The sequence below is a fragment of the Apiospora phragmitis genome, assembly GCF_038363925.1.
Source record: "Apiospora phragmitis strain CBS 135458 chromosome Unknown utg000011l:1.0-3236445.0:1.0-3240683.0, whole genome shotgun sequence".
Taxonomy (NCBI): domain Eukaryota; kingdom Fungi; phylum Ascomycota; class Sordariomycetes; order Amphisphaeriales; family Apiosporaceae; genus Apiospora; species Apiospora phragmitis.
In genome coordinates, this window is record NW_027117411.1 from 1,336,767 (window position 1) to 1,361,739 (window position 24,973).

Genomic DNA, 24,973 nt, shown 5'->3' on the forward strand with positions numbered 1-24,973 from the left:
CTGTATGGCGCATTTCGGCCTGGGCTGGGCTGGGTGTACATGTTATTGGCCATATCAAGTGAGACATTCATCAGAAGGCAGAAGGCAGCTCTGATCGTGATCTTGGATCGTTACCTGTTTTGCCTGGAGTTATAAGAGATTCCCTGCATCATGCAAGTTCCCGGCGAATGCCGGCTCAGTCTTAACTGGATGGTCGCATTAGGAGAGTCCCAGGCGCCCGGGTTGTTTCTTTAACCGAATCAAGTAATCTCTCATGGTAGTACAGTATGTCGCACGACCACGGACTGGACTGCGCAACACAGATAACCCCTGAAGGTCATAGCCAGGGCGAGGAGCTGTATGAAGAAACATTGATATTTCGTATGTCTTGTAATTCACAATGGCACACCGGAGGGGGGGGGATGAGGACAAATTGGATGTGAAGTTGTGCTGGATAGCAGCGAGGATAATGTAAAGGATCAAAACAACCAATAGACTCCGAACTGATTAATACTGCCCCAGGCCCCAACCTGTCTAAAGAAAAAGAACAAATACGCCTCCGCGCGTATAAGTCAGTAACTCGGGTGAACGCCCCCATACCTCCCTCGCACGTCCAACTACTTTTTGTTGATATTGCACCTCTTCAGACACTGTTCGACGCCGAGCGCGACATTCTTGGAGATGGTGCCACGCAACTTGTCGACGTCGGCCACAGCGGCGTTGCTGCGGGCGCCGAACAGCTCCTGGGCGACCTGGCCCGTGCCGAAGTCCTGGGCGCCGAGGGCGACGACGAGGGTGGCGTTGCCGCAGCCCGGGCTGAACCGGGAGTGGACGGCGCCCTGGTAGAAGACGGTGGCGTCGTACCTGTGGAAGGTGTTGAGGGTCTCGCGCGGCGTCGTCGTCGTGCCGTCGTTGGCGTTGATGTTGACGTTGACGACGCTGTTCTCCGGCACCACCGTGGAGCTCACGACGGTGGCCTCAGGTCACGACACGGCCAGCTCGGCGGCCCGCGGGTGCACACGTGCGGCGTGTTGAAGCCGCAGGGGCACAGGAAGGCACCGCCATGCCCAGGTCCGTCCCCGTCAGCGCCGGGAACGTCTGGCGGTTCGCGGGGACCACCTCTCCGCCCTGGCCGGGGCCGCCCGTCCGCTTGTCTTCAAAGCCGAATTTGAAGTCCTCGTAAGCTGTGGGCTTCGAGGAAGGCCCCGATTGGGTCTCCGAGTACGTCTGGTCGTGGGAGCTGGAAGACTCCGGCTCGGTAGTAACACGGGATGTTTGGGCGTACGTGACAGTTGGCTTGTACACGGGCTTCGAGCTCTTGGTCATCGACTGATGGACAGTGCCGGCAGTTCCACCCGTGCCGATAGGTTGGTAAGTTGGATAGCTGCCGTAACTTCCATCAGTCCCGGTGCCCATAGGAGGCCAGCTACTGGAAGTCGTCGAATAGGTATAAGAGACGATGCCCGTGCCATACTGTTGGGGCACTGCGAGAACAGCAGGGCTAAAAGCCAAGACGACCGTAGCAAGGTTGGGTACTATGGACTGCATATTTTCGTTTGAGTCTTTTATGCATTTTCTTTTTCGTTATAAGATAAGAGCAATAGCGAAACAAATAAGGCGAGAACACCCAAGTAGACCGATGGCGACGACAAGGGAGGTACGAGGAAAGCGAGAAATGGAAAAGCTAGGAAAGTGGATTCGTGAATTGGTAGACTTCATAGTGAGGTTGCAGGATCGAGAGAATTACAAGAATTCCAATACACGAAGACCAAGGCTTATGATACACGATCCATGCAGGCCAATATCATGATGGTAATCTTTCTCACTTACAAATTACCACGGGCCTCGTCGTCGTCAATAAGCAAATCCGACTCCATAGCAACACTTACATTGGCAGGAAGTCTGTAAAGTGGACGTATATATTCCCCTCCGAGAAGGGAAGTTGAAGCCATCACCGCAAAGCCGAAGGACTTAGCAGTGTATCCAGCTCACGCTAATACCGGCGGCGTCGTATATGGATAGCTCTCAAATCCAACATGACTGGTGATGATGCAGGCCGCAGCCGCCGCAGCCCATCAGCGCATTGCTAGTGCCTAAGCAGTGTGTAGAATCTGACTACAACTCTTTACTCGAAATCATCAAGATTCGTCTCGCGACTAACAAGTAGTCAGGCGGCGCAGATGCTTGATCATCAGCAGCCGTTTGGAGCCAGCTTCTCAACGCCAGCTGAGAAACCAAGCAAAGTCCAATTCGCACCACCACCATCATCATGTCAGGGCTCCTGCCTCGTAACTTGGTGCTGTTTTCGGAGAAGATACACCCTAAATTCCACCGGTACGAAGGCTGATTAGGTATGCATCGGTTGACGCTCTGATTAGCTGTTGATTTTGAAGCATCCTAGCACCCTCGCGAACCCATAGCGACGAATGGGCACACCGACTCGATGCACCACCCCCTTCTGACATGAATGCGTGGTAAAGCCCCCGAACTGCGCATGGCCTAGATTCATCGTACTGGTTCAGCACTGTGTGGAATACAAGGACTTGTCGCCCCGCGACGAAAAGCTGGAGAAACTGCGTGGCAGCGCCCGGTAAGGACCCCAGCCGAACGGAGGCAACCACCGGATTGAGCATTGCGCGATGGCCTTGCTGTTGGTTACTCCCTCATTTTCCCTAAGAGGCGGCGTGCGCTTCATCTTGGGAGATCTTGGGAACCGTCTGCCTTTTTCTTGAATGCCAAAGCCAAGGAAATTTGGCATCTTCAATCAGAATGCTGGCGCCGCGCAACTGGATCTATTCCCAGCCACTTATCTCATCAGAAGCCTCAAGACAGCCTGACAGCCGCCTAGGTATGTGCTTATCGATTGTGGCTGCGGGACGCCAACTTATTTTGCAAGCCGTTGCGGATTCCTCATTTTAGCTTCCGGGGGGAAGAATGTAGATTACTCATGCTAAACCAGATCAAGCAGATAGTCATCGCAGAGATAGGCCAAAAACGCCCGACGCAATGCAGATGGCGAGATTTGACAGGCCTACTGTATGAAAGAAACGAGTTCAGTTGCCCGGTGCTCCTTGGAAATACGGGGTATAATACACTGCAAGTATAAGGGGTCGTCCTGGGGGGATCAAGTTGGGGCCGAACCCGCATTTGAAGGCCCGGTTGGAAATGCCTTACATAATGTCGTGCACACCGACTGCATCTGAGTGAGTGGCCGACAAGCCGATCCTCCTCGATTGGAACGATGATTCAGCAAAAATCGAATATCTGTGGGTTGACATGCAATCTTCCGATTTTGACATTCCCCGCTGTTACACGGCTGTCATTTGTGAAACTTGAGGAAGCTCGTGCCCTCCAGGCGCACCATACACCAATACTATGCGCCATCGTGCTAATTAGTCTGCTGCTACCAGCAGAGCAATATCAATTTAGCGGAAACGATTACATCCATCTCCTTTCACGTCCAATTCTGCTAATCCTGCGAACCCGTCAGCCTGTTCAGTGTTGGAGCTCTCAGGATTTGATCCTCCGCCGATCAAATGCCAGGACCGGCAGGTGTCATCCTCCAACGTCGGGAGTGGCCCTCACAAAAAAGAGCAAGGCCGGTCGAATGGTTGAGGAAGAAAAAAAATGAAATTCCATCCACGAAAAGCATCGGCGCTAAGAATAAGGCTAATCCGGTGAATGTGGCCGCGCCGTTCTTCGTCCTACCCTGCGGTCCCTTGTCCGCAGCGGAACCCATGCCATCTCATTTCGATTAACGCTCCATCATTTGCTTCACGTCGTCTCATTGGCCCATCTGCAAGGCACATACTTCTGTCGGTCCAATCCCCGAACGATGGCCCCGTCGCATGCAGGCTTGATGGAAGGGGAAACGGGCCATGGGACGGGGCTAATGGCTGAAGCGGCCAATCGTCAATAACACCACCCGCCATCGCAGCCTCTGGCTCGTGGACCACGGACCGTGGTCCATAATGCAAGCAGGCACTTGGCAGTCAAGCAGACCTCACAGGGCTCAGGGCTATCCATTCCCTCACCCCCCGTCCACTGAGATGGGGGCTACTGGCTCCCTAATTTAATCAAGACTCCCCATGAGACGATCGAGTCCCCTCTTCCACCTCGCTTGCGCGACCGCTTCACGTCTCTTGCTGCCGGGTCCTCACCGTCGCTCTCTACTCTCCTTATTCTTTTATGCAGATATTCTGCAGCCGTTCTTTTATTCCAGTGACACTCGTCGCGCCCACGTTCTTTTTCCTGCTGCCAGGTCCTCGTTCGTTCTCGACTCGGCTTACTCGCGCCATCAGTCCCACGGAGACTAAATCCCGCCTCAAGCTTCATCTCGCGCAAATCTCGACGATCTCGTTGATCACTGGCTTTTTATTTTTGACTCCGGTACTTGAAGCGTCCCAAACTTCACTCGCTTTTGTGGAGAATACACTCTTACGACAGCACGACTGCCTTGTGAATATCAACCAACGACATGAAGCTTTCAACCATACAAGCGACCCTCGGGTCTGCAACACTCCTACTGGTTGAACCGACCTTGGCGCACAAGCACAAGCACCTGGGTAGACGCAATGACCACAGCCACATCCACAGCCGAAGTGCCGTCGCACACCTGGAGGACCGCGGTCTGGCCTGCAAATTCCCGTCTGGTGATGGACTCGTTCCGGTTTCACCGAATGCGATGAACGGTGGCTGGGCTCTGAGCCCTGACCAGGTCTGCACCCCAGGCAAATATTGCCCGTATGCCTGCCCTCCGGGCGAGATGATGGCACAGTGGAAGCCATTCTCGACCTATGCCACTACAGATAGGATGTCTGGTGGCCTGCTTTGCGGTCTGGATGGCAAGATCAAAAAGCCTTTTGACGACAAGCCGCTGTGTGTCAAGGGTACCGGCAACGTCAAGGTTGTGAACAAGTGTGGCAAAGTCACCTCGTTCTGCCAGACTGTGTTGCCCGGCATGGAGGATATGATCATACCCAACGATATTATAGATGAGCAGACCATCGCTGTCCCAGGAACCGACTACTGGGACTCCACTGCTGCGCAGTAAGTTTCACCAAGAAGTTGTGCCGCCTGCGTATTCTAACGGGGTTCCTCTAGCTACTATATCAATGAGCCTGGTGTATCATCGAAAGAAGGCTGCATTTGGGGTGATGATACCAAGCCTATGGGAGTGAGTTGGGAAACACACCGCAAGAAATGACAAGTACATACTAATATTCATGTGATAGAACTGGGCCTTCTATGTTGCCGGCACAAATACCGATCATAGCGGAAGCACATTTGTCAAGCTGGGGATGAACCCCATCTATGAAGCGTCTTCTTTGGCTAGCAAGAAGCCTACTTTTGGCATGGAAATCAAGTGCGACAGCGGCGACTGTACCGGGTTGCCCTGCCGCGTTGACGATACTGGTGTCACTAGTAGCGAGAAGGCGGACGGGGCTGGCGGCTCGGCATTCTGTGTAGCGACCGTGCCGAAGGGAGGTTCAGCTAGCATCCACGTCTTCAACCTCGACGGATCTTCTGGCAACGATGATAAACCGAAAACCACCTCGTCGGCTACACCCACGCCCACGCCCACTCCTACCCCTACGCCAACCCCCAGCTCAACCAAGACAACACCAACAACGACCAGCACAACTCCCACATCAACATCTACCTCCACAACTTCAACAACCTCGAGCACACCTACCACATCCTCCACAACTTCAACAACTTCCTCGACAAGTTCAGCCGTTTCCATGAGGTCTACCATGACCACAAGCAGTTCCAAGCCTAGCATATCTTTGCTTGCTCTCGGTGGTATCTTCCAGGAGAACGGAACGGCCACGGCATCTCATACCTGGGCACCATCGTCCGTGACGATCCCGACTGCTGTTGCAACCAGTGGCGGATCAGCAGCCGGATCGGCAGCTCCTACGGAGTCGGCCAAGAATGAGAGTGCTGGCCCTCAGGGTAGCAGTGCCGTCGTGGGCCTGATTATCGCCGTTTTCGCCGCTGCCTGCATCTTGTAAACGGCGCCGAATACCAGTCAGGGGCCGGTGGCACAATCTTATTCGGCATGTACAAATTTGATTATTTCCAGGCAGCTTACACTGCCTGGTACTTCGATTTACTTTCACCTTCACAGACCTCGCAAGAGGTCGTTATTTCTCCATATATTATTTGCGCTGTGCCGCCGCCGCCCCTTCGGTGCATCCTCCCCAGAGCCGGTGTTTATACCGGAACCCTCCGCCGGGTATTCTTGCTTCCGTATATACAACCTCTTAGGGACTCGTACCCTGCTGCAGTAATTGCTGCACGCAATCTACTATCCATATTGTCTATTGTTTAAATGCTATTTCGATAGCGCCCCGCGATTCGCGCATTCCTTCTTGCATCTGTTCTACCTTTCGCCAATCCTCTATGTGGGCTGCGCGCATATTTTTCTTTCAATTCGGCACTATACCCTTTTTTTGTCTTTCAACGATTGGTGGCTTGGAGCGTTGATAATTGGTTGTCTGGACGGAGCGTTTGCTATGAGGGGTTGGTTGTCCTCGAACCCCTGAGATAGTGAGCCCCTGAGATAGTGAGTTGGTGGGTGGCCAGAGTGGCCTACGAGCCGCGTTCTTGGGAGACCCTGTGGGGACGCGAAGTCTCTTTACTTTCAACAGGGCAACGCAATCTACGTGTTTAGGAAATATGTTTGAAGTAAAGAAGGACCTTGAGGCGATCCGATGATATGATCATTTTATGACTGTTTATGGGGGGAGGCACCACGAGGCCTAAAATGGTGGCGGTGTCTTGAGGCAAAAGGATAATCTTTTAGGATATAGTTTCTAATCACTTAGAGTGTCTAGTGTGCTCAGGGGCGGCTCATCGTCTCCAGCGCTTGACAGGTATAATATATCACTTGATTTGAATGGACAAGAGGTAGCAGATGAACCGTGACATGTCGTTTCATGAAGGGCACTGACTTACAATGATTACTCGATCTATATAGGGAGGGCATGCCCGTTTTGTGGTGTTATTTTATTTCTCTTGGTTTATGTCTCGGTTCTATATACCTATACTTGCAGCATTGAGCAAAGACACATACCCCTATACTCAAGCAACTAACCCGTAAATACAATTGAAAACAGACGCAAAGCTAAAAACAGTTGAAGGCACCGAAGTGTAGCTGACAGACGCGACAGGGGGGGGGGGGATTCCTGGAGGAGATCGATGATCGGTACGTGGTTCATATCGCTCAGGAGGTTGGGACGTCACCTGCAGTGGCGTCCTTGGTGTCGTCAATCTTGTCGTCGTCACCCGTTGGGGCATCATCCTCTTTGGTCTCGTCGGCCTTTTGCGCAGAGGCCCACTCCACCACGACGCTGTGCCAGCTCATCAGCGCATTGGCACTCTTCGCGAGCTGCACATTCCCATGGCGTGGTAACGAGGCGAGCTCGACGAGCCATTGCCACAACCACAGGTCCATGGCGGCCAGCTCCGACGCCCACGCTCGATAGGTCTGCGACGAGACCGCCGGCGGGCCGTCGTCAAGCTCGTCGAGCCGCGGCAGGCGGCCCGCCCAGGCCGCGAGGATGGCGCCGACGCGGGCGTAAACGTCGTCGCGCTCGCGCTCGCTTTCGACCTGAACCAGCGCGACGCCGGGCCCCGGCAGGTCGCGCTTCACCGGGAACGGCACCAGCATGCGTTGGAAGTCGCGGGACTCGATGCGCACGCCCCGGCCGGACGGCAAGGCCTGGAACCAGACCAGGACGGCCTCGGCCTTGCGGGACCACTTGATATCCCGAATGAAGTTTTCCAGCCCCTGCTGCGCGTTGTTGGCGCTCATGCCCTCGCGGACGCCCAGGCGGTCCAGCATGCGGAAGAAACCCGCGTTGACCAGCGGCGCGATGAAGAAGGCCTTGCCGTCGGAGCCGCTGCTGTCATAGCGCGGGATCCAGTCGGGGCGCTGGTCCAGCACGCGCAGCATGCACTCCTCGACGGCGTCCATGTGGGCGTCGAAGTCGGCGTGGGGGCCCGGGGAGCGGCTCTCGAACAGGCGGTCGACGCTCCAGGCGAGGTAGTTGTACATGTCGCAGCACCAGCGGGCGCGCAGGGAGCAGCGCTCGTGGGCGACGTGCTCGGCGCGGCAGGCCGCGGTGAGGGGCTCGCGCCCCAGCAGGTGCTCGAGGTTGCCGAAGCGGAGCCGGTCGGGGCGGGCGCCGAGCCGGAGCAGCGCGTCGACGACGCCGCGCCGGCCGTGGATGACGGCGTACCAGAGCGGCGGCGGGTAGGTCTCGTTGTGCGCTCGCTTGCCCCAGAGGCCGTCGACGGCGCCCTGGTGGACCGCCACGTAGGCCTGCATCATGCGCTCGATCAGCTCGTCGCCGTACGCGGCGTCGGCGATGGCGTGGTAGAGGGGCAGGGACCGGTCGCCGACTTTCTGGGCCTCGGTGCCGCCGCGCTGGAAGGACTGCCCCTCCCGGGCTTCCCAGGTGTGGTCGCCGATCCGCTCGTTGTACACGATGCGCATCGCAACGGTCAGGATCTTGCGCCGGACGCGGTCCGGAACGGCAGTTCCCTCGGGGACGGTCCCGTCGATCACTTGCTGGGGCAGCGGCTCGTCCGCCGAGGTAAACAGGTTCCGGTTCTTCCTCTTCTTGCTGGACCTCTTCTTCTTCTTCTTCGGCTTTCCCTCCTCCTCTTCGCCCGAGGATGGCTCCGCGTGGGGTCGCTTGCTCTTGGGCTGTCCGCTGGCGTTAGCATCTGCGGCGACAACGTCGGCCTTTCGCTTTGCGCCGGTAGCAGGCTCCACCACAATTTTCATCTCCTCCGGCAGCATGAGGTGTATCGGGACCGTCGCGGTAGAAACTTTGGAGGCGGTAGAGGGCTTCTTGGTGTTCTTGGTGAAGCGAACCTTCTTTTGGGGCTGGATCTCCTCAACGGGGGAAGCCGAAGCCTCGATGTCTCGCTTTCCCAGAACCATCGTGAAATAAATGAGTTTGTGGTTTCAATATATGCGTGTACGATGGTAGGCTTGAAAGTCGAGACTGGGAAATACCTAAGTCAGAGGTCCAAATCTGTGATTGTGGTTTGATTTGTGAGAGGGAATAGCTTTGGTTGATAGGGGAGAGGATCAATATATATTCTTAGAGGCTTTTGTCTACACGCATTATCTCGTAGCTTTCTTGTCAGGAAACAATGTCATTATGGGACTGGTGTTATTACGATACGTCTGTGGTTTGATCCTAGCAACTTCTTTATCCAGGGGCTGTGGACAAAGCCACCGCTCATCTGTCGTGTAGCATGATGTCTCTTTGTTCACAGCTCCTTTCAAGCCATGTGATATGCCAGGCAAAGGTGACAAACACACAGCAGAGGGAATTCTTAGCGAGGTATGGGCAATTGCATCGCCAATTGCCTACCGAGTACGCCGCCTACCCGCTCGCCAGTCGCCAGTCATCTCAACCCTAGCTGTTGCATGATCAGTTGGCACTCAATAATCGTTGACTGTTTATATGCGGCCGAGAAACGAGCACTGCACATCGAGAATGAACTTTGTATGAAACGCTATAGAAGGATCGTGTCCGGTCGCTGCTACGGATTCTCATCTTAAAGAGCCGGCTTGCTGTTGATGCTGGTGATTGGGACGCTGTAGGTTAATCTAGTATTGAGAGCTAATACAATCTCTCCGAATTGATCTTTCTGGGGTAATCGTAAGTCACGGAGAACTCCCCGGCCAAAAAATCGGAGACATGCGCATCGGCCCGGGAAAGGCGCGGCGTGCGCCCTACAACTGGCTAATAGGGGCCTACGAAATAATTATATAAGGGTTGAATTGAGGTAATTAAAGCGTAAACTTCTATTAACTAACTTTATAGTTTTTTATATCTCTCGAAGTTTGCTCTGTGCATGTCTCATGACTCTACTGTATTGTAGTAAACATCTATATATTTGCCCATTGCTCAAACCCCCCTCAGCAAGGAATCAGTTTTGCCCTATTCGCATTCACCCGTCACCCCCTTGGCGAGAGACAGTCTTGTTCCTTCCCAAATATCTATCTAGCTATATAAGCGTAGCACTCCCTCCGCAATACGCAACTTCGGCATATCCTCGACCCTCATCACCATGGCGCTACCTTTCAAGCTGCCGGCCTCCTCGTTGGCCCCGCGGTTCACCATCGCGCGATGCACGCCGGCCGACGTGCCGCAGCTGTGGGACGTCTACAGCGCCGCCTTCCTCGGGACCCGCTTCTGCTACTTCTGGCCGCCGTCGCGCGAGGCTATGCGGCAGTGGTCGGACCTGCGGTTCCGCCAGCGGTTCCAGGACCCGACGGACCAGCAGTTCAAGGTCGTAGACGTCGAGACGGGCAAGGTCGCCGGGTTCGCCCGCTGGGTGGTGCCCGAGGCCATGGAGGCGGTCATGCAGGCCGGGTTCCGCACCTACACCGAGGTCGAGAGCGGGCTGCCCGAGGGGATCGAGATGCCGGAGATGGCCGACGGGGCGCCGGCGGAGGCCTGGAGGAGCTTCTTCGGGCCGGTCAAGGCCATGAGCGCTAAAGTGGGATTCCAAGTATAAGCTCGGTCAGTTTAGACCAACTCCACCCAAAACAGCATTGGAGTGAAACGTTGTTTGTGTACTGACTAGAAGGGACTAGATTTGTCTGTGTTATGTGTTCACTCGTCTTACCAGGGATGCGGAGTCTCTACTGCGCTGCTCAAGCCCATGCTGGACCTCGCAGACCAGCAGGGCGTCACGGCGTACCTGGAAGCATTGGAGAACGCCACACCAGTGTACGAAAAGCTGGGCTTCAAGAAGGTGGATGAAATAGTCTACGACGAGAGTAAGACTGGGCATGAAGGAGTACTTCGGATAGATATAATGCTGCGAGAGCTCAAGGCATCAAGCTAGATAGACAAAAGCAACCAAGACAAAAGAAAGAGGTCGCGTAATATGTGGTGTGGTACTGAAAATCCAAGGGCAATACTTTCTATAAGATGATATATATATTTGTTTGTGTCAAATTTTCACTGGCTCTTTCCGTTTCCGTATAGCAAACCCCCAACCATCTCGGCGATGGCCAGGGAACTGGTCAAGCCAGGGCTCTCCATGCCCAGGAGGTTGACCCAGCCCTCGAACCCTTCCTCCTTCTTGATGTAGAAGTCGATGAAGCCCTTGCCCTCACCCACGGCACTCGCCTTGCCCAGCTTGGGCCGGATGCCCGCGTAGTCTGGCACCAGCGCCGACCCGTCGACGCCGGGCAGGTACTCGCGGATCGCGTCGAGGGCCTGGGGTAAGCGGGACGAGTTGACGCCGAGCTGCGATGGGTCGTCCACCCACTCGACGTCGGGGCCGAAGCGCAGGCGGCCCGCCATGTCGAGCGTCAGGTGGGTGCCGAGCCCGCCGGCGCCGGGCATGGTGACGGGATAGATCAGGCGGTTGACCCGGGGCGCGCCGCCGCCGCTGTACGAGAAGTAGTTGCCCTTGGCATAGTACAGCTGCATGCGGCGCTCCGGCGGCGCGATCAGGTTGTGGACGTCGACGGCGCCGAGCCCGGCGCAGTTGACGAGCGTCTCGGTCTCGATAGCGGACTCCTCGCCCGTCGCGGCGTCGCGCACCGTGAGGCGCCATCCGCCCGCGCCGTTGCCGCCGATAGGCTCGACGGCCACGACGGCGCTGTTGAGCGCCGTCTCACCGCCGGCATCCTCGAAGTGGCCCTGCAGCGCGACCATGAGGGCGTGGGAGTCGACGATGCCGCTGGAGGGGCTATCGAGGGCGCCCGCGGCAGCGCGGACCGCGGGCTCGTCGCGGGCGCGCTCGGCGTCGCCGACCCAGCGCGTCGGCACGCCGATGACGTCGCGGCAGAAGGCGTGGGTGCCCTCGAGGAGGGCGCGCTGGGCGGCGTCCTGCGCGACGATCCACTTGCCCGTGCGGCGGTGCGGAACCGCGTGCCGGCTGCAGTAGTCGTACAGCAGCGCCTTGCCGCGCAGGCAGAGGCGCGTCTTGAGCGAACCGGCGCCGTAGTAGATGCCGGCGTGGATCACCTCGGAGTTGCGTGACGACGTCTCGGTGCCGACCTGGGCGTGCCGCTCCAGGAGCAGCGTGCTCGCGTCCGGCCGTGTGGTGGCCAGATGCCGCGCCGTGGCGAGGCCGATTACTCCGCCGCCTACCACCTGCGCAGAAGGTCAGTCATGAAATTACTTGAAAGCGCATGCATAACTATGCAATTAACGGCGGCGTGGATTGTGGTGCTCTCCGATCGTATCATCGTGGCAGTAATTCATTTTGTAGTGGGGCCGGGCTGACGACCGAGCTGATGCATCTCGACAGGCGAAAAGAAGAGGAAACTTACGACATGTGTGAAATCGGTTCGAGCAGCGGCTGTGCTCGAAAACAGACGAGACCGGCTCTTGGTAGAAGCTAAAAGTCCTTGGCGGCCCAGAGCCCTCGCAAACATTGTCAAAATACAGAGGATTCTCGAGGTGAGAAAAAAGTAGTCAAGAGGATCCACGAGTGCCCATCATCGCATAAACTAAATGTGTCGAGAAACAATAATAGTGGAATCGACTACTGGCTCTAAACCACCACCAACACCACCACCACCACTACCTCGAGATATCGTCAATCACTCTGCTGGATAGGTATACAATAATCAGACGGATACTTAGACTACAGAATATGTATGTACATCTAAAATCCGACACTTTGAATCACCAACAACAAAGCAACACGGCTCAACTCAGCTCAAGGCCAGCCCAGCCCAGCATTAATCATCTCGTGTACACTCCAATAGCAGAAAGCCGACTTTTTGCATGTCAAAGTAACAGTGCAGTCAACAATAATCAATGGTATCCCTCTCAGTCAACAGAAAACCTGCCATCTTTGCCACCGGAAATTCATAACCGTAACGCCGGACCAAGATGCTGCATGAACACCCAAACGCCAAATATACGACATTATTCTCAACGAAGACTTATGTGTGGGAAGTACTTGCGCCCCTGGATGTTGACGCGGAATTCATGGACGCCGTCTTCAGCAGCCACCCATCTACAAAGGTTGCATTAGTTAGGGGGTTCTGTGCGTGAACACCACTTGTTGTGGCAACTTACAGAATCTGACCGTCCTCGCTCCAGGCAAGGCCCGCCGTATCATCGGGGTATTGAGGATGATCGCGCGTGTTGAGCCTCCGGTAATTCTGCCGAGACGCGAACCCCGATAGATCGTCGTTCCACACATCGCTGATGACGGGTATCCCTCGCCGCGCTCGATTGAGCGTTTCGGCTCTGGATGTGCTGTCATTTCCAGCATTTCCGTCGCCGCCACTGATGTTGTAGAGCGCCTCGAGGTCCGCCCAGCCCGAGGTAAACATGCCCCATGGCGTAGGTGAGTCCCTCGAGAGGGATACACCGAAGTCGGCACCAGAAGACGCTTGTGGCCTAGATGCGGAAGCTGAGGCGGAGGCGGCTGGCGCCGAGTCGGTGTTCTGGGACAGACTCTGCATGACCGATCCACGTCTTCGCGGCGTAGGCGCACGCCTCTCGCGGTCCTGTTGGTCGTTTATAGACGGAGGGGACGGGCAACCGGGTCTGGTCGCGAGCTTCTCGGGTGCTGCGTTCACGCTCCAGAATGCGGGTAAGCGTCTCTCGCTGTTGTCGCAGCATGTGAGCAATTTCTCTATAAGTTTGCAGGGCTGTCTGTTCGGTGTCTCGGTCCGTCGGACGAAGGTTCGATTGCGGCGGAGTCATTGAACTGGATGGTGATGGTGCACTTACACGCTCGGCCCAGACTGATGACCGCCAGGCCGGACTCCCTCTTTGCACATGCTGTCCCGGTTGATCTCGTGCCTCTCGCGCCTCTCTTGCCTCGCGACGGCGCCGATCATTCTGAACAGCCTCTAAGATTGCCGTCTCCTCTTGGGTGAAGGGGTGGTTTAGCCTGTCAGCCGCGTCTGATGGTTCGGGATTGGGAAGCGGCCTAGGTGAGCCAGTCCGACCTAAGAGATTGGAGAGGTGAGACGAGCTCCCGCCTCCGGTTATTGCGTTGCGGTCACTACGATGGTCAAGAAGGCGGGGATCTATGGTGCTCCTGTCATTGAGAGGCAAGTGCTCCACCCCTTCGAGCGTGTCTACAGCGATAACCTGTCTTTGGGTGAAATTGGTGCGGGCATCTGCAATCCCGACTCGGCCCCGGTGCTCCGTCCAAGCCAACAAGTCAAACGGCCCAGGACAGAAAGCCATATCTCTAACAGCTGCATTATCCTGCGGGAAACGGGCAGAATAGAACCAGGTGATGAGAGGGTCCACTTTGGCCTCCATAATAGCGGCAACATCGAATACCGAGATGGTCCCGTATTGCGTGCCTACCGCGAGATAGCGGCCCGAGGCAGAAAAGCAGACCGCAAAGCTCCCTCGGCAGTCGCTCGGGCTCTGTTTCTTCTGGTCCTTTAGCCGGATTTTCGGTAGCAATTTCCACTCGGGCTCTCCCAGCTTGCCCCTCTTCACAACTTTGCGTATGTGGATGTAGAGGTACGGGTCATCGCTGATGGCAGCTAGTAGAGTTCCGTCGGGAGAAAGAACACCACGGTTGACACAGTCCGGATACTCAAGCTCGTCAAGATATTCACAGTCCTGCAAGCCAACAATAGTGATGGTCTTGTCGTTATTTGCAAGAACCGCCACGGGTGTCGCGTAGTTTTGCAACCGTGCCGGAGGCGGCGTTGCAGTCGGCTTCGGAGGCTGCCATATAGTAATGCAGTTGACACGTTCGGTTCCGAATTTTTTACTTAGGTATGTCCACGACCTTGTAGGGCCATTCAACCGGCGCTCCAACATGTTGAACATATCCCTGCTGAATTGCGTAAGAGAAGGGTCGCCTCCGAGTGGAGATTCGTGCGGATTGAGATGCGACCGGAAATCATTGGCCAATGCCGCCTCCTCTGCGCCGGGACCGCTCGCGCCGCTGGCCTCGAGGCCCTCCTCAGTTTGTCCGATGTCCCGGATGATAGCGAACTCGCCGTTCTCCCCGCCGCAACAGATCCAGCCGTTCTTAGCCACCATACACCTAGGATGGAAGTTGAGAACCTTCACGGTTTCCGTCTCCCGCGTTCGGGTATTAAGGCGCATGATGTGGGTACTCATCATTCCGGTCGGATAATATAGCACATCGTTTCCTTCGGCACTAATGACGGATCGGAGTTGCCAGTGTCTAAAGGATGGCGATTTGTTAGTCGTCCCCGAAGCCTAGGGGAGCAGCCCTTCTTGTCGGTTCTGGCGCGTGTACGTACATGGGTGATATCTGGGTGCGGTAGTGTTTGCGCCCCTTTTTGAGAATCAGATTCTCGGTTGGCCAACAGCTGCAGAGGCCGTCAGTCAGTCGGATCGGACGCAGATATGGCTTCAGCTGGGGATAGGATGGCGATCAGACGGCAGTCGCAGGGGGGAGTACTAACCTGGCCGCTTCGTCCGGGACGAGCATGACGCCGACTGATGGCAGAGATCAATCAGGTACTGAAGCATTTATCAAGAGACCAGATGTTGCCTTCAGCGGGTGAAGTTGTAGTCGGGGCGAAATAAAGGCTTTCCAGGACCGTGCGATGGGAGCGATCTGGACAAAGGACGAGCGGCGCAAGCTTTCGGATTCGATGAGTTAGGAAGGTGGCGTGGTATGCGTGGGTTCGACGTCGTTCAATGCCCTAGGTACACCCAATGCTGAACTTGTACGGTCTGAGCTGAAGGGAACACGGGTAAGCGACCCAGGTCCAACTGAACAGCTCTCGACGACTCGTTCGGGCTGCAGCCTGGCTGTGGGGACAGAGAGCGCCACGGAAATTGGCGGGATATGTAGATGAAAACAATATAGAAGGTGGGCTTTGGACAATTGACAAGTGTAGGTTCAATGAGATAGAATCTGGCGATATGGCGCAGGTTGTCTTGTCTTGTCCTGGTAGTTCGGGTTGGAGCAAAACACGAGGTAGTTGAATGAGTTGAAGCAACATCAAAATGCTAGGACGGTCTCATAGTTATGACGTGCAAAGGTGGTCCACCAAAAAGCACACAGTCCAAGATGTCCCCAGTTCAATAACGACCACTCATTAACACGAAATGAGTGAGTTTATGTACAGAGGGCCCAACTACATAAACATACGCCGATTCTAGCATGTGTATCTGTCCGTTGCGCTGCATCCCCTCCAGAACAAAACAGTCAACCGGAACAAGCGCAGCACATTTGCGATAAGAACGGCAATTGGAGGTCGACTGTTCCCGTTTGGGCTCCCGAGCCTTTTGCGGATGTAACATGCGTGAATCGGACTGGGAGCGAGGCTAATAAACAATAGGTAGGTACTTTTACCAGTCGTCTGGAATGGGGCAATCCCAGTCATGCGCCTAGTTGGCCCATTGGCGATTGGGAGGGATGCCATGCCATGCCTATTCCCTTTCTTTTTCTGTTCTTATTAGTGATATGCACAGTAGATGCCCTCGCCAGGTACAAACTATATGTACATTAGACACTATGTATGAGAGCGAGGCGCCTAGGTACCTATGATATGTTATATACACTTGATGTAATATGCAGGTACCAGGCACCTACTTATTGACCTACCATACCTACAGTAGACTCGAAAGGCATGATTCATGAATAATCACATATCTTCGCAGTTGAGGCAAAGGCGTTCGGGGATATCGGCGAGGTCGGAGGACGTGTTGCCCCCGCTATCACAGACATACAAGGCGTGTGTGTAGTCGCAGTGTCCAGCCGGGGCTAGGCAGTCAGGTGTAAGTCCAACTGCTGGCCTCGCCTGTTAAGCCAACTGAAGTCAACTTTAGAAGCAAAAGATTATGGGGCAAAATGATGCCTTTTACCGACTTGCTCCGTGTCTAAGCCCAGAGGGGAAAGGTGTTCCCAATCTGGCCCCAATTTTATGTCGCTCTGGTGGAAGCGACGCAGAAGGCTGTGGAAAAAAAGCTTCGAGCTCCCCCAGGCGAGCTCAGAATTTTTAAACCCATGAAAAACTTCCTTCCGCCAGAAATTCAGATCCCGTCTCTTCCTCATCTATCTCATCATCCCCAATCTCCCTCCCCCTCCCTTCGCTCTGCCGAGGGTTGTTCTGATTCTTTCTTCTGCGCCATACTTCATCTTTTTGTATTTTAATCACACAGCCAGCCGACAAGATGATGTCCGCCGCGCGCTTCACCCGGGCTGTAAGTATACCCACGTCATAACTTCATTTCCGCCTTACAAATATCTTTGTTCCATACTAACCCATGCCATAGCTGCCCCGAGCAACCACATCAGCTGCCCGATGGGCTGCGCCTATGCGAAAGCCTCTGGGCTCCAGCTTCGCTCGATATGAGTCAACAGAGGGAAAGGTTCAGGGTGCTGTGATCGGTATTGATCTGGGTATGTTGTCAATCTTCCCCTCAACTTGAGCCCAAGAGACGCATGCTAACCCGCTTAACTACTAGGTACCACAAACTCGGCCGTTGCCATCATGGAAGGCAAGGTCCCCAGAATTATCGAGAACGCTGAGGGTGCCCGCACAACACCGTCCGTAGTCGCTTTTGCTCAGGATGGCGAGCGATTGGTCGGTGTTGCTGCTAAGCGACAGGCTGTCGTCAACCCCGAGAACACACTCTTTGCCACCAAGCGATTAATTGGTCGCAAGTTCACCGATGTCGAGGTTCAAAGAGATATCAAGGAGGTGCCTACAAGATTACCCAACACGCCAATGGTGATGCCTGGGTCGAGTCTCGCGGCCAGAAGTACTCACCTTCGCAGATTGGTGGCTTTGTCCTGAACAAGATGAAGGATACTGCCGAGGCCTACCTCAGCAAGCCCGTCAAGAACGCTGTCGTCACTGTTCCCGCCTACTTCAACGACTCTCAACGTCAGGCTACCAAGGATGCCGGTCAAATCGCTGGCCTGAACGTCCTCCGTGTTGTCAACGAGCCTACTGCTGCTGCCCTTGCTTACGGTCTGGAGAAGGAGGACGACCGCGTTGTCGCTGTCTACGATCTCGGTGGTGGTACCTTCGATATCTCGGTTTTGGAGATCCAGAACGGTGTCTTCGAGGTCAAGTCTACCAACGGTGATACTCACTTGGGTGGTGAGGATTTCGATATCCTCCTCGTCCGACACCTGGTTCAGCAGTTCAAGAAGGAGTCTGGCATCGATCTGTCTGGCGACCGTATGGCGATCCAGCGAATCCGTGAGGCTGCTGAGAAGGCCAAGATTGAGCTGTCCTCGTCTCTCCAGACCGACATCAGCTTGCCTTTCATCACTGCTGATGCCTCCGGCCCCAAGCACATCAACAGCAAGATGACCCGTTCTCAGCTCGAGGGCATGATGGACCCCCTCATCACCCGCACCATTGAGCCCGTCCGCAAGGCCCTCAAGGATGCCAGCCTCCAGGCCAAGGACATCCAGGAAGTCATCCTTGTTGGTGGTATGACCCGTATGCCCAAGGTTTCCGAGTCAGTTAAGAGCATCTTCGGCCGCGACCCCGCCAAGTCCGTCAACCCTGATGAGGCTGTCGCCATTGGTGCTGCTATCCAGGGTGCTGTCCTGTCTGGTGAAGTCAAGGATCTGCTTCTTCTCGATGTTACCCCTCTGTCTCTGGGTATCGAGACTCTCGGTGGTGTTTTCACCCGCCTGATCAACCGCAACACCACCATCCCCACCAAGAAGTCCCAGACCTTCTCCACTGCTGCCGACTTCCAGACTGCTGTCGAGATCAAGGTCTACCAGGGTGAGCGTGAGCTCGTCCGGGACAACAAGCTTCTCGGTAACTTCCAGCTGGTTGGCATTCCCCCGGCTCACCGTGGTGTTCCCCAAGTCGAGGTCACCTTCGACATTGACGCCGATTCCATCGTCCACGTCCACGCCAAGGACAAGAGCACCAACAAGGACCAGTCTATCACCATTGCTTCCGGCTCTGGTCTGTCCGACTCTGAGATTGAGCAGATGGTTCAGGACTCCGAGAAGTACGCCGAGGCTGATAAGGAGCGCAAGTCGGCTATCGAGGCCGCCAACCGTGCTGACAGCGTCCTGAACGATACCGAGAAGGCCCTCAACGAGTTCACGGACCGCCTCGACAAGACCGAGGCTGACCAGATCCGCGAGAAGATCAACTCTCTCCGCGAATTCGTCAGCAAGAGCCAGTCTGGCGAGGGTACCGCCACCTCGGCCGAGATCAAGGAGAAGACCGATGAGCTGCAGATGGCCAGCTTGAATCTCTTCGACAAGATGCACAAGGCCCGTGCCGAGAGCGGTGAGCAGTCTGGCAGCTCCGAGGCTGGTTCATCGGAGGCCAAGCCTGAGGATGAGAAGAAGCAGTAAATGCTTGATAACGAATTTTTCTTTACTTGTTTAAATACCACGACCATCTGAGGCGGGGATCATAGAGCCATCTCTTCTTCATACCCCTTGTACATCAAACACTGTACTCATATATTGCCGCTCTCATCGATTCCTCAGTCTCTGCTACGGAGGTCTTGTGTTGATAAACTGCGGGTGGATGGGGCGTTCTGAGAGATTACGAAAAAGCTTTTTGCCTGAAGTCGGAAGAGTTTTTACTTCCACATGGTTTTGACGATTACGCATTGGCAGCATCTGGATTTGGCGGCTCATGGCTGAGCACGTGTATATAGAGCGTACGACGACCCAAAACTAATATGACATCCCCTCTCAAAACCAAATGACCTCGTCGTTATTGCGTCCTGGTATATTTTGACTGATAACCATCCAAAAGGCATTCTAGGCCAGTGCAATCGTCTGGCTTGTATTTCGTCAACAGTAGGGAATATATGCTAGCTATTCCCTTTACTACTATTCATTTCACAGAAATGCATACTCTGGCTCCGCGTCTGCGGGTCCATGTCACGAACCAACGACACGAGGTCGCTTGGCCGTTCTGCTAAAGATACGAACATGCCGTCTGTCGGGACAAATATGTTAGTAAGAAAGGGGTTTTGAAGACGTTTGCGTTCGAAGTAGACGGAGATGGAGGGAATTGATAGGCCAGTGCAACGGATAGTAGGACACTGCTTGTTACACGTACCTTCCATATGCCAGGCGACGTGACAGTGTAGCGCCCACATCCCCGGGTTGTCGGCCAGGAAACGCAGGACGACGTGGCTGTTGGCCGGTACCGTCACGGTATCCCGCCGCATCGGGTTCGCGAGATTCCAGGTCGTGCCGTTGGGCTTGCTGCCGAAGAGGCCTTGGCCCCAGCCGACTATCTGGAAGCTATGGCCGCTGTTGATTGTTGATGGTTAGTTTGATTTCGTGAAGCAGAAGACCACCAGGCCTGTTTCCTGGGCGGAGATATAGAGGGGAGAGAGCGGAGAGATAGCGGAGGAGGAGGAGCGGGGCTCGTACTGTAGATGCCATGGGTGTTCCATGGCGTCGCGGGAGTTGATCACGATTTGGGCCCCTTTGTTCGCATCCGGTACAAGCAGCACCTGCTGGTCCAGCCCGAAGTCCCAGCTGCTGTACCAGTTGGCGTCGGCGGCGCTGAAGCTCTGGTCGAGTGTCTTCCATATGGTGGCGTTGTTACGTAAGGGGGCGTAGGCCGTCTAGCTCGACCACGGTCAGGGCGTGGGCGTCGATGCTGACCCAGTAGGAGAGGAAGCTCGGCGCGTTGATGAGGCGGAGGCGCAGCTTGGCGCCCGGCTTTACCTTGGTCTTGTACAGGCGGCCGCCGGTGCAGGAGGAGTTGCTGCTGTCGTCGGCCTTGTAGGCGTAGGGGTCGTTGTCGGGGTCTGGCGGGTAGGTCGTCGAAACCACGCTGCAGTCATAGACGTGTTGACCGTTGAGCAGAATGTTGTCAGCAAAGGGCTCAACACCGGATTCGAAAGGGACCCATTTCGAGGATGTATTCAGGTAACTGTCGAGGAGCTTTACACCAGGTTAGCGGCAGTGCCTTCCAAACCTTCAAACCTTCAAGCTTTCATTACATGTCCTTCCCTCTTGCTGACTGACACATAGGAAGGACACGGGCTGAAAAGAATGAATCAAGCTCACCACAGATCCATATGTATGATAAACATCACCCACGAACAATATCCTCTCCTCGTCCGTCCGCGGCACCATCTCCCCTGCGGATCGCGAATCACGATGGGCCCGTACGCGCCGTCGGTATACTGGACGCCCAGGTGCGCATGGTACCAAAAGGTGACCCTCTGCCACTCAACCCGGAACTCGTACGTGAAGCTCCCGCCGGGCGGGATGCCGCACTGCGACACGCCCGCGACGCCGTCCATCCAGGTCGAGTTGGCCTGGTTGATGCCGTGCCAGTGGACCGTGGTGCTCCGGTCCGCCACGCGGTTGTGTACGACGACGCGCACCACGTCCCCCGTGGCGGCCTCGACGAGCGGGCGGGGGACTGCCCGTTGACCAGGATCATAGGCTTGCGGAAGCCGTCGGGCGCCGCGAGGGCCTGCGTGATGTCAAAGACGTACTCGCGGACCGTGGGAGGGTGTTGCTGCTCCTGCCGCCGTTTTCCATCACTGGCCGAGAATGTAAGAGGGTTACGCAATTCGAGCTCCGTCGCGTTGATCAGCCGCTCGATAGGCACAATATCGAGCCCCGGCGGGACGCCGTAGAAGCCGCTGTAGTTAAAAGGCGACGGCGACGTCGGGATGGAGGATAAGGCTGCTGCTGTGCGGTAGCGCGCTATGCAGGCCAGTCCTCAGCCCGAGTCCTAGGATGAGCGCACTCACGAAGAAGCAGACAGCGCACACGAGGAGGACCCATAGCGGTATCTGTCTACGTGAAGCGGGTTTCTCGTTTGCGAAGGCTGGCAGGGCTGTGGTGGTCCTCTTCCTCCCCATCCACATGGTGAGGGTTGACGATGACGGGCACGATTCGTGCTCGGGGTTTATTGGACTCTCGTGTATAAGCCGTGATAGGCTACCAGAGGAACGATGGCCTGGCATAACGACTGTAGGAACATGTTCGGCTTCGAATCATCATCTTGACAGTCTAGCAAAGCAAGAGAAGATAGTGATCACTGGTGTCAGGGATGAACGCTTGGCGTGATGACAGTCCATTCATTCCTCTGGCCTGTCTCAGAAACCAACAACATAGGGCAGCCACGGGCATACCTTATATGACTAAAGTAAGACTTACGAAATAGTGTCTACATATTGGCCCTCATAAGGGGTTCATCACAGTGCGCTTCACAGTAATGCCCTGAGGTTGACTTTCTCGGTATTTGTAGATCTAGACATTATCTCTAACCACGACCAAAGCCGAACCATCCCCTCTTTTGCGGCGCAGGAGATTGAGCATCCTTGGTTTCGCCTGCCCCCTTCGTAGTTGTGCCTGTTTGCGTATCTTGGTAGTCGATGTAGTTCCAGGCAACATCCAAGAAAAGCGGCTTCACAGGAATAGAGTTGACCTTCGGCGGGTAGGTCACCAGATTCTCAAGCTCAGCGCCTTCTGCTGGATAATCAAACAACCGTTCAACCAGAGGAACTGTAGATTTCGTTCCAGAGGCACCGGATTTTGCGCGCAGGTTGTCGATTTCGACCAGTGCTCTACAACGCTGCAATTCACCAGAGAGAAGTTTGTGCAGGAATTGCACATCGCTTTTGCGTATTCCGATGTCTTGGGGCGACGCATCATCGGAAGAAGAGGAGCCATTCTCGGCAAAATACTTTGCTGACGTCTCGCACTGCTCATGGGCGTGTTTGGTTAGGGCAAGAGCATTGACGGAGTTCCCAGCTAGAGAGTGAGATCGCGCAACCGATAGACACCTACGAATCCTGTTAGTAACCATGGGTTCTATTTCTGATTTCAAGTTGAATGACTTACTTGAGAGCATAGAAGTATTTGTAGGTTGCATCCAACTGCTCCAAAAGCTCCTCGTCTGCGGCGACACCAGGGAGTTCTTTGATGGAATCCAGACTCTGCAAGGTGGCATCGTAAAGCACCACCTTCTCCTTGAGCCTCGCAATCTTACGGCCAGGCGCTTCGTCCTTGGGTTTCTTGGTGCCCGCCTCTTTCTTGGCCTTCCGCGTCGTGTTGGGAGCCGAGTTAAGCAGTGCTCCGTCATGCTCGCCGCTTAGCACCCGGTTTCGCCCGATTCTCCAGCTGATCATCTTGTAATTGACCGCAGTCCTGGTGATCTGCAGGCTCTGTATCCGGCTGTCGTTTTGCGACACGCCTTCTTTCCTTCAATTCGTCGATGGCTCTCTTCGTTGCATCAGTCGCATCCTGGCTGGCGATCAAGACATCGTCATAAGCCGCGGCCATTTCTTTGGGGAGAGCCAATTCGGCAGAGCTGAGCTTCTCGGCTAGTTTGGATGTTGCGGCATCAGTCGATGCCAGCGCTGTACCAATGGCGGCATCTTCGATCTTGACCTCGCGTCCTCGCCAGCTGATTGTTTGAGGGGCGTTGGGCGCGTCAGCTTGCCCCTTCTCGGCATCGGGACTGCTCTGCTTCAGCACATTGGAGTCCAGTTGGTTGACAGCTTCGACCAGAGAGGGCTCGCTGGGGAATGCTTTCCGTGCAATGGTTGGGATCGTCAGGGTTCGAGGGATCTTGATCTGGTAAGCAGCATATCGTATAGACGGCTCTATTGTCTCAGATAGGAGGTCCTTGTAGGTGTCGGTCTTCTGAGAGCTGGACAATGCGGAGTAGATGATGTGTGCGACGGAGTAGCTTTTCACACAAGGTTCCCAGCTATGGTTCTCGAATTGAGCAGCACCTCGGATCATGGAGGCATAGGCGCGTGCCTCGAGTAAATCGTTCAGGCTTGCGCCGCTAGCTTCCTTCTGGGAAAGAAGCTCGACAGCGGCTTCGGCAGTGCGGGCACCCTTCGTGATTCTCGAGACAATATGCGATCGTGTTCGGCCGGCGAGGCCCTTGGTATCGGTGGAGTGGATGGCCTTCAGCTCCATTCCATGAGCCCATGCTCTCTCGGCCGTGAGAAGCAGTAGGTGGAGGTATCTAGAGCATCGTGAGTTGGCCAAGAGCGCGAGACGCAGGACAGACTGAGCAGTCGGGCTAGGCTACTTACGCATGGTCTTGGGAAATCTGGTCGGCGGTGACATGGCCCTTCTTGGTGAATTTACCCCGGTTTTTGGTGGCAAGGCCTAGCTTCCTGTGGCAGTTTGCCAGCTTCTTGGTGGACTGGCGGTGGTAGGTTGAATAGTCACCGTAGAGAAGAGCGGCATTCCTAGAAGAAACGACGAACTCGGTGATATCCATGGCGACGGAAGGTGGTTAGGTCAATGCGGACCGCTGGTTGGTGCTGTTGTGGTTCAAGAGGTGATTGCGATAGTGGGGTTGGCCATCTTCCCTCTCCAGCTTTGAAAATGTGGGATGTGATTTTGGTGTCTTCATTTTTTGGTAGGCTATTCTTAACGTACAGCTTGGGCACATTGACACAACTCTTCTACTCGGCTTCATTATACTTTCAGCTCAAGAAGGCATTAATTAATGAATACCTAATATACATACATAGCACGATAGGTATCTTCAATTTCAAACCTTTCTCCCGTTTTACACAAGGGCCCAAGACATACGGTACGGCAGGACGCCACAACGTGTCCGCTCCATTGGTCTACCAGCCACAGCACGTAGGGAGTCTCCACTCCAGCTGATCCCGCACTACCGAAATCTGATGACCGGCTCGGTTCACGGTGCTTCGCCGAACGGGTCAAAAAAAGTCAGTCGTTGATGATGTTGACTTAGGGATCCCAATTCCAATCCGACCTCGCACCTATAGTACAGCCACGTTCATGACTCCCTTGCCAATTCTGGATGATTTCAGTGTCTGCGGATGAGGAACCTAGATTATCATCTCGTCACCGACTTTATACCAATTGTCGAGACGGCTGCCATGATATCCTGTCGGTATACCCCTTCCTCTACCGCATTATTTCTAAGAGTTTAGCTTGCTCATGTCTATTGCGTATACAAGGTCGTACGAGAGTTCGCACAATTCCCCTCTCTCTCGCAATCGCCTCACCGAACCCTCCCTCCCCGTAGCATTGCAGTAGCAGAAGCCGCTGG

At 55.0% G+C, this 24,973-nt stretch overlaps 10 protein-coding genes across 10 annotated transcripts; 3 read left to right on the plus strand and 7 right to left on the minus strand.

The window, feature by feature from the left end:
* Window positions 1-596: 596 nt before the first annotated feature.
* Window positions 597-1,527, minus strand: PG994_013198 (uncharacterized protein; the record flags this gene model as incomplete). Its single annotated transcript, XM_066864607.1, has 2 exons — window positions 597-956; window positions 1,039-1,527. 2 exons carry the CDS (start codon window positions 1,525-1,527, stop codon window positions 597-599), a joined length of 849 nt encoding a protein of 282 aa, XP_066709568.1.
* Window positions 1,528-4,456: 2,929 nt separating this feature from the next.
* Window positions 4,457-5,996, plus strand: PG994_013199 (uncharacterized protein; the record flags this gene model as incomplete). Its single annotated transcript, XM_066864608.1, has 3 exons — window positions 4,457-5,028; window positions 5,083-5,155; window positions 5,214-5,996. The coding sequence occupies 3 exons, from the start codon at window positions 4,457-4,459 to the stop codon at window positions 5,994-5,996; spliced, it is 1,428 nt and encodes a 475-aa protein (XP_066709569.1).
* A 1,214-nt stretch (window positions 5,997-7,210) lies between these two features.
* On the minus strand, window positions 7,211-8,938 carry PG994_013200 (uncharacterized protein; the record flags this gene model as incomplete). Its single annotated transcript, XM_066864609.1, has 1 exon — window positions 7,211-8,938. One exon carries the CDS (start codon window positions 8,936-8,938, stop codon window positions 7,211-7,213), a length of 1,728 nt encoding a protein of 575 aa, XP_066709570.1.
* Window positions 8,939-10,080: 1,142 nt separating this feature from the next.
* Window positions 10,081-10,863, plus strand: PG994_013201 (uncharacterized protein; the record flags this gene model as incomplete). Its single annotated transcript, XM_066864610.1, has 2 exons — window positions 10,081-10,512; window positions 10,600-10,863. The coding sequence occupies 2 exons, from the start codon at window positions 10,081-10,083 to the stop codon at window positions 10,861-10,863; spliced, it is 696 nt and encodes a 231-aa protein (XP_066709571.1).
* Window positions 10,864-10,979: 116 nt separating this feature from the next.
* On the minus strand, window positions 10,980-12,409 carry PG994_013202 (FAD dependent oxidoreductase; the record flags this gene model as incomplete). Its single annotated transcript, XM_066864611.1, has 2 exons — window positions 10,980-12,125; window positions 12,305-12,409. The coding sequence occupies 2 exons, from the start codon at window positions 12,407-12,409 to the stop codon at window positions 10,980-10,982; spliced, it is 1,251 nt and encodes a 416-aa protein (XP_066709572.1).
* Window positions 12,410-12,914: 505 nt separating this feature from the next.
* On the minus strand, window positions 12,915-15,490 carry PG994_013203 (uncharacterized protein; the record flags this gene model as incomplete). The annotated part of the gene is given in 5 exon segments (XM_066864612.1): window positions 12,915-12,999; window positions 13,062-13,498; window positions 13,518-15,156; window positions 15,236-15,304; window positions 15,401-15,490. The coding sequence occupies 5 exon segments, from the start codon at window positions 15,424-15,426 to the stop codon at window positions 12,915-12,917; spliced, it is 2,256 nt and encodes a 751-aa protein (XP_066709573.1). The 5' UTR covers window positions 15,427-15,490.
* A 1,630-nt stretch (window positions 15,491-17,120) lies between these two features.
* PG994_013204 (uncharacterized protein) lies at window positions 17,121-19,287 on the plus strand (the record flags this gene model as incomplete). The annotated part of the gene is given in 4 exon segments (XM_066864613.1): window positions 17,121-17,150; window positions 17,223-17,349; window positions 17,415-17,650; window positions 17,662-19,287. 4 exon segments carry the CDS (start codon window positions 17,121-17,123, stop codon window positions 19,285-19,287), a joined length of 2,019 nt encoding a protein of 672 aa, XP_066709574.1.
* Window positions 19,288-20,502: 1,215 nt separating this feature from the next.
* Window positions 20,503-20,815, minus strand: PG994_013205 (multicopper oxidase; the record flags this gene model as incomplete). Its single annotated transcript, XM_066864614.1, has 2 exons — window positions 20,503-20,711; window positions 20,812-20,815. 2 exons carry the CDS (start codon window positions 20,813-20,815, stop codon window positions 20,503-20,505), a joined length of 213 nt encoding a protein of 70 aa, XP_066709575.1.
* A 751-nt stretch (window positions 20,816-21,566) lies between these two features.
* On the minus strand, window positions 21,567-21,788 carry PG994_013206 (uncharacterized protein; the record flags this gene model as incomplete). Its single annotated transcript, XM_066864615.1, has 1 exon — window positions 21,567-21,788. One exon carries the CDS (start codon window positions 21,786-21,788, stop codon window positions 21,567-21,569), a length of 222 nt encoding a protein of 73 aa, XP_066709576.1.
* A 398-nt stretch (window positions 21,789-22,186) lies between these two features.
* PG994_013207 (uncharacterized protein) lies at window positions 22,187-24,166 on the minus strand (the record flags this gene model as incomplete). Its single annotated transcript, XM_066864616.1, has 4 exons — window positions 22,187-22,709; window positions 22,768-23,090; window positions 23,116-23,905; window positions 23,976-24,166. 4 exons carry the CDS (start codon window positions 24,164-24,166, stop codon window positions 22,187-22,189), a joined length of 1,827 nt encoding a protein of 608 aa, XP_066709577.1.
* Window positions 24,167-24,973: the final 807 nt, after the last annotated feature.